Raw genomic sequence first — 6,708 nt, 5'->3', positions numbered from 1 at the left:
GCAGAAGAAAGTGGAGGGGAAAGAATGGAGCTATCCGGTGTAATTAAGAGCTTGTGTCCCTCAGAACAAACAGTCCCAGCTTACACAATAATAGCATTAGGATTTTCCCCAGGTTGCCATGGTGCTGGCTGGAGACAGTTATGAAATGAAAATACTGTGTGTGATGGAGCAGAACTACCTCTTTTTTTTCTTTTTTTTTCTTTTTTTCTTTTCCCCTCTCCCCTTTTTCCTCTAAGGGAGTGGTTGGCACAGCTCCTTTGAAATCTTTCTGCTTCCCATCCTCCCACTTTCCCCCCAGGATACGGAGGAGATAACATTGCCCGGGTGGAGTTCACTGCTGCCCCTGCTGTGCTTTGACCTGGAGGGCAGCGTGCGGCCGGGAGGGGTGGGCGAGGGGGCCAAGCTGGCCATACTCCTCCTCAGTGTGTGACTCCATCTACGTGTGATTTGCTTGCCCACCTTCTCCAGGCCGTGCAACACGGATAAGGGTATTTCATGGCTCCCCTCGTTCCTACAGCTTGAAGGTATCTCGTGCTCTGCCCTCTCCCAGCTTGCCCAGCCACCTCTGCGAGGAGACTGGGTGCTCTGCTCATCCCCGTGGTGGTTGCGACATGGGAAACGTCCTCAGTGCTGCTCAGTTTGCTTGGGCTTGGCCAGCAGCCCAGCTCCTTGTGTTTCCCAGGGTGGCTGGGGAATTGCACTCCCCTGTTTTTTGCTTGTTTTGGTTTTGTTGTGGGTTTTTGTTGGTGGTATGTTTTTGGTTTTGTTTTGATTTGGTTTTTTTTGCTTCCCCCATTTGGAACAAAATCAGCTGAGCTGCGATTAAACCTATTGTAGGCCTGTTCTCTATAAGCATCTTCACCTCTGTAATACTAGAGGGTGGCAGAGAGCCCATCCTCCCGGTGACTGGGGACCCTGCGTCATCGTGGCTTGTTTCTCTCTCCGCTCCAGATCTCCCCGAGTGGAATTTTGATGGCTCCAGCACCTTCCAGGCTGAAGGCTCCAACAGCGACATGTACCTGCGACCTGCTGCCATGTTTCGGGACCCTTTTCGCAAGGATCCCAATAAACTAGTCCTCTGCGAGGTCTTCAAATACAACCGCCAGTCTGCAGGTGAATGGACCTTTTCCCTTCTCCTGATGGAGGTGGTGTTTCTGGGGAGGGGAAAGAGAGACCTAGCTAAATGCTGTTCATGCCCGTAGCATCATGCATGACGCAAAAAAAAAAAAACCCTGCCCTGAAAGTAAAAGGCAAACAAAGTGCTGGTGGTGGAGAAAGGGCTGGTCCTGGGATTCTTCACCAGCGCTTCTGGGACTCAAACTGTAAATAAGGTGGAAATGAGGAATGGAGGTGGAGATGCTAACAAGCCTCGTGTTGCTTTTCTATTCTAGAGACAAATCTCCGACACACCTGCAGGCGGATTATGGATATGGTGTCCAACCAGCACCCCTGGTTTGGGATGGAGCAAGAGTACACCCTTCTGGGGACAGATGGACATCCATTTGGCTGGCCTTCCAACGGCTTCCCTGGACCCCAAGGTAACCTCTCGGGAGTCTGTGCTGGACCAAGCCAGGAGTCCTTAACGCCGTGTTTAACTGTAGTCCATGCAACGCAGCTTAAGTGCTTCAGGCGGGCTGAAAGATTTGAGGTGTTTCTAGCACTGAAGGTGGACAATAGCAAGTAGGATATTGGCAAAAACTAACCCGTGAAATCAAGATCGTTACAGAAGGGCTAAGATGAAGATTGGCCACATCTAAATTTGCTGCTTGGTTTGTTAGTCTGCAGGTGACTTAAACTCTTGCCCAGCATGACAGAGCACAAGCTCAGACTTTCGGAGGGACTTGCTTTGTGTCAGTGCTTTGCTCTGCTAGTTCTTCCATGAAAAACAGATTTTGGGGCTTTTCCACACATCCCAAGCCTTTGGAGAGTTCTCCCCTGTGTGTGCTTGGTCTTCACTGAATTTAAGCCTTTTTTCCTCCTGGAAGCTCATGTTCCTCTTGCTGTTCACCTGTGCCGTTGCAGGTCCGTACTACTGCGGGGTAGGGGCAGACAAAGCCTACGGCAGAGACATTGTGGAGGCTCACTACCGAGCGTGCCTTTATGCTGGCGTGAAAATTGGAGGAACCAATGCAGAAGTGATGCCAGCCCAGGTAAATTGTTTTAGGTGCCTTGTAGGATGAGATAGTACAGAAAAATCCCAGGCTCCAGCGGGAGCTTTTGGCTCTGAGCCACGTAGTTTTATCGGCAATCAGAGCATAAGGAGGCGGGAAGTGTCTCATTGCGAGTGTCTCTGCACCACTGAGCCGGTGACTTCTCCTTCTTGTAGTGGGAGTTCCAGGTGGGACCATGCGAAGGGATTGAGATGGGGGATCACCTCTGGATTGCACGCTTCATCCTCCATCGGGTGTGCGAAGACTTTGGTGTCATTGTGTCCTTCGATCCCAAACCCATCCCTGGGAACTGGAACGGTGCTGGCTGTCACACCAACTTCAGCACCAAGAACATGAGGGAAGATGGAGGTCTCAAGTAAGTTTTTTGAGATGGGCCAGTCGTATCTGTTTGCTAGCCTGCAGGCTGGACTTGCTTGGTAGCAGTGAGCTTTGCGCAGAGCTTTTGACCACGTGGGAGATGTCACTCTGATGCTTGGCATTACGTTTGAACTTTTGTTCAGGGTTTTTGGATTTTTTTTTGTTTGTTTGTTTTTTGTGTAATGATATACTCCCTTCTTGGTGCTGGGTGGGAAATTCAGCCAGCAGTACAGCTCCATCGGTGCTGAGGGAAGCACAGGTGGCCGGGATGCAGCTATTCGTAACAAGCTGTCCAGCTCTTCATCTGCCAATGCTGCAAACAAACAAACTCACTCAGCGTAGGCCTTTTTTTGTTTATAACCACGATAAAAGAGAAAGACCATTTGCTTCTGTCTAGGCCAGGCTGTGGAAGCAAATGCCATGTTTTCTTAAACAAGAAGATCCTGGAAATGTAAACCCAGAGTTCCCATATGGGACTGATGTGCAGGCAGGGACCTTACAGCACTGGGTTGCAGCGGAGCTCTGTGTGAAGGGATTCCTCCTGGCAGCTGCGTTTTCTTGCCTTAATGTTAGTGATGCCCTGAGATAATGAGCCAACCCGCGACCGTGTGAGCTTCCCAAATAGAAACTTCTGTGTTAAGGAATCTCCCCTCTGAGAGCAGGTTCCCCAGGGCAACGTGTCTGTGGGATTTGGCCACGGGTCAAACTGGTGGTGTCCCACACACAGCACTCCTGAGGGACCTTTTGAGGCCACCGGGATCCTTTTCCAAGAACCAGCCTGGGTCAGAAGTAGGAATGGAGAGAAGCCCTGTGGCAAGATGATCAGGAAAGTGGGTTGTAGGGCATAGGCTTCATCATGAAGTGGCCTGGGGACGGCAGTGAATCTGCTGTCACTTGGATGCTCGTACCATCCATCAGCCACTCACTGCGTCTTCCCTTCTTCCTCGCTCCCCTCGCAGGCACATTGAAGAGGCCATCGAGAAGCTGAGCAAGCGTCACCAGTACCACATCCGTGCCTACGACCCCAAAGGGGGGCTGGACAATGCCAGGCGCCTGACGGGTTTCCACGAGACATCCAACATCCACGAGTTCTCCGCTGGCGTGGCCAACCGCGGCGCCAGCATCCGCATCCCCAGGAACGTGGGCCACGAGAAGAAGGGCTACTTCGAGGACCGCCGGCCCTCCGCCAACTGTGATCCTTACGCTGTGACAGAGGCCCTCGTCCGCACGTGTCTCCTCAACGAAACTGGAGACGAGCCTTTTGAGTACAAGAACTAAGCGGACTGCGCCCACAAACACCGCCTTCCCCCCACACTTCCCACACCCCTAAACTTCCCTTCTAGATGTAATCCCGAGGGTACAAGATAACACGTTTTGTGTCTCAGTAACTCTTGTTGTCTTGAGGTGGGGAGGAGGGCAAATTTAGTTTTATCGATGTCTGTTTGTCATTGACTCTTCAGAAGACAAGAGGAGGAGAGGGTGTTAGAGAACTTTTAACCACTGTTTTATTTTTTTTTTGTCTAATTCATGTGTACATCTGATGGGATCCAGTGGCTTCCAGGGACAGACTGCACACACAAAAAGCGAGTAGGTGGGTGGAAAGCTTAAAACTATAGCTGACTCCCCCAGGAGTCAAATTTGGGGTGTCAGCCCCACCGCTGGCTCTCTGCAGGGTCACGGTTCTCTAAGGTTGGTGCCCTTCTGCGGAGGAGGGAGGACGGGAGCTGTGATGGAGCCGCGCATGCTCCTGCCTGTATGGTGTGACGGGGACATCTTCACCCTCTGGCCACCCTGAGGTTTCTGGGAATCTTCTGGCATTGCGCTCAGCATAGGGGCGTTGAGGAGAACTCCTGGTTCTGTCACTGGAAGTCAACTGGTCTCTGGCTCATAACACAGAGTGAAGTAGTATTTTTCTATTTAAATATAAAAATGACAAAAAAAAAAGTGTTCTTTTTTAAAAGAGAGATGACGTTCCAATGACTCACCCGGCTAGAACAGGCAGAGCTCCTGAGGATGCTGTCGGAGGGCCTCCGGGCGGGACTGAGGGTGAGCTCGGAGGGCTCAGTAGAGGAGACTCGGATGAGATTTGTTTCAGCATGGCGTGGAGTTTGCAGGAGGTGGTTCCCAGACCCGGGAAGCCCGCAGAAGCATTTATCACGGTAACTTGAGCAGCCGCGACGCGCTTACGAGCGTGTTAGATCAACAGGAGGAAGGTGTCCTGAACTAGGAGTTGACCGGTCAACTTAACCATGTTCTGGACAGAGCTGTGGGTCTTTTAGCTTTTCAGTGGGGCTAGCATGTCACTAAAGCAGGGCTTTTGATAAAGGAAAAAAAAAAAAAAGTTTTAGATGTTTTTTTTTCATAATGTTCTTAGTTTCTAAAACTGAATGGTTTTACAGAGACCGTTGGTGTCACTGTTGTGTCCTGGCTCTCGGGCTGCCTGCTGCGATGGGGGCTAGGAGAAGGGAGAGGCCACCCATCCCTCCCGGCCAGCCCTGGCACCTCCCAGTTCATGCCGGGGGGTTCAAACGTTCCGGGATTTTACACTTGGGTATCTTAGATGGTGCCAGTTATATTCCATTGCATTTGGACTTCTTCCGAATAGTTTTTTTTTTTATAATAAAAAAAGAAAAAAAGAACAAAACCTTAATTCTGACTTCTGCCTCCTTTCTGTGATTCATCCTGGCAGCTTCTCTTGTGTGTGTTGCCTTCACCATTGGAAGGGAATTTGACCCTGAGTAGTGGGTAGGCTTTGGCTTTTCACTTCTGGGGTGAGGGTCTTGCAATCCATGTGTGCTCTCCAGAAAATGGGGTTTTGTGGGTGGCTGGGTGATGGTCTGATGTGGGTTCTCTTGTTATGGGAAAAGGACTGGGCTTGTGAGTGTCCGTAGGGAGGGTTATGGGGTAAGCGCAGGTGTTCGTGTATCTCCCCAGCCTCCTCCGCACAAGTTCTACAGGATGTAGAAATCCCACAGAAAATAAAATTCCAGCTTCATGAAAAAAGGGGCTTTGTGGAAGAGGACCCTTTCCCACTCTCCCTATGGAGAAAATGCTGCTCATCCACCTTTGGTATAAAACCAGGCATTTAGAAAAGTAAGCAAGGCAGTAGAAATGTGTCACGTTGCTCCCCAAGTCCTTTATTTGGCTTGTGGTGCTATTTCCCACCTCCCCAAGAGGTACTTTCTTCAGCGGTGGATGCTTTAACCATTCCCATCTTTAAATACGGATTAACCAAACACGAGCATCCTGCTGGGCTGATGAGGCCGTTCCTGCCGTCACATTTTTATGGACCAAGTGGTCTTCTGCATCTCCCTTCTGGGGAATGTTCCAGGCAGCGCTTTCCTTACCACGGTCCCAAAATTACCCTATGTCCCTGTGCCCGTGTGGGGTGGAGTGTCACCGGAGCAGAAGCGAAGCGGACACCGTGTCCTTTCCTCCAATCGTGATGTGACCACGAGGACTTTGGCCTCTGTAAGGGCTGGAGCAGGGGTACTGCAGCCAGAAGAAACCCCCGCTGCTCTGGAGTAACTCATGAGCCCAGAGACGTTGGGGTTTTCTGCTGATTTTGGGTGCGGGGGGGCAGCTACTATTCTTTCTGCCTTCCAAGAAAATGTTACAGAGGAAAAAATTGATTACGCCTAAACTAAGGAAACTTCTGTAAGAGCATTTGCACATAAGGAGGGACAAGACACGGTAATACTTTTTTGGAGATTCCTGTACCTCCGAACGCTGTGCATCCTCGAGGCTGGAGCCTGTCCCTCCAGAGACCCTTTTTTCCGGGGGAACGAAAGAATTGGGAAAAGCGGGCACGGCTTAATTTTAGCCACCAAGCATCACTAGCAGCCAAGGCAGTAGCCGATGGGCAGCCACGTTTTGTCCTGGGGCTAAACACCATCTCCCTGTGTCTCGCAGAGCCTCATCGACGCAGAGACATGGACTACCATTTGTGTCCCCCCCCTGCAGAGGTTGCCGGAGGATGCCATCTCCAGGCTGGCCATCAGGGTGATAACAGGAGCAGGCTTCAGTCCTTTGCTTCTGCAGCTGCCTTGAACTTAAAGGTAGGACAGGAGTTTGATGCTTAATGGTTCCTCTTGTTCTCAGCTGAGAAAGCATTTATCCACTCACTTCGCAATTACCCAACCAAAAACAAGGTCAAAACAACAAACATTGTGCTGCAAAA

General features: G+C 50.7%; 1 protein-coding gene across 1 annotated transcript in view; it reads left to right on the top strand.

The window, feature by feature from the left end:
• Window positions 1-3,916, top strand: part of GLUL (glutamate-ammonia ligase) — a 4,931-nt gene extending 1,015 nt beyond the window's left edge. The window contains exons 2-6 of the mRNA XM_009576310.1: window positions 952-1,113; window positions 1,392-1,538; window positions 2,023-2,150; window positions 2,327-2,526; window positions 3,488-3,916. Of these exons, the coding sequence (XP_009574605.1) occupies window positions 952-1,113; window positions 1,392-1,538; window positions 2,023-2,150; window positions 2,327-2,526; window positions 3,488-3,806 (956 nt within the window). The 3' untranslated portion in view covers window positions 3,807-3,916. The remainder of the gene's footprint in view (window positions 1-951; window positions 1,114-1,391; window positions 1,539-2,022; window positions 2,151-2,326; window positions 2,527-3,487) is intronic.
• The last annotated feature ends 2,792 nt before the right edge of the window (window positions 3,917-6,708 follow it).

The sequence above is a fragment of the Fulmarus glacialis genome, unplaced genomic scaffold (assembly GCF_000690835.1).
Source record: "Fulmarus glacialis isolate BGI_N327 unplaced genomic scaffold, ASM69083v1 scaffold31434, whole genome shotgun sequence".
NCBI lineage: Eukaryota > Metazoa > Chordata > Aves > Procellariiformes > Procellariidae > Fulmarus > Fulmarus glacialis.
Note: the sequence above shows the minus strand (reverse complement) of the source record. Positions and strands in the feature narration are given on the sequence as shown.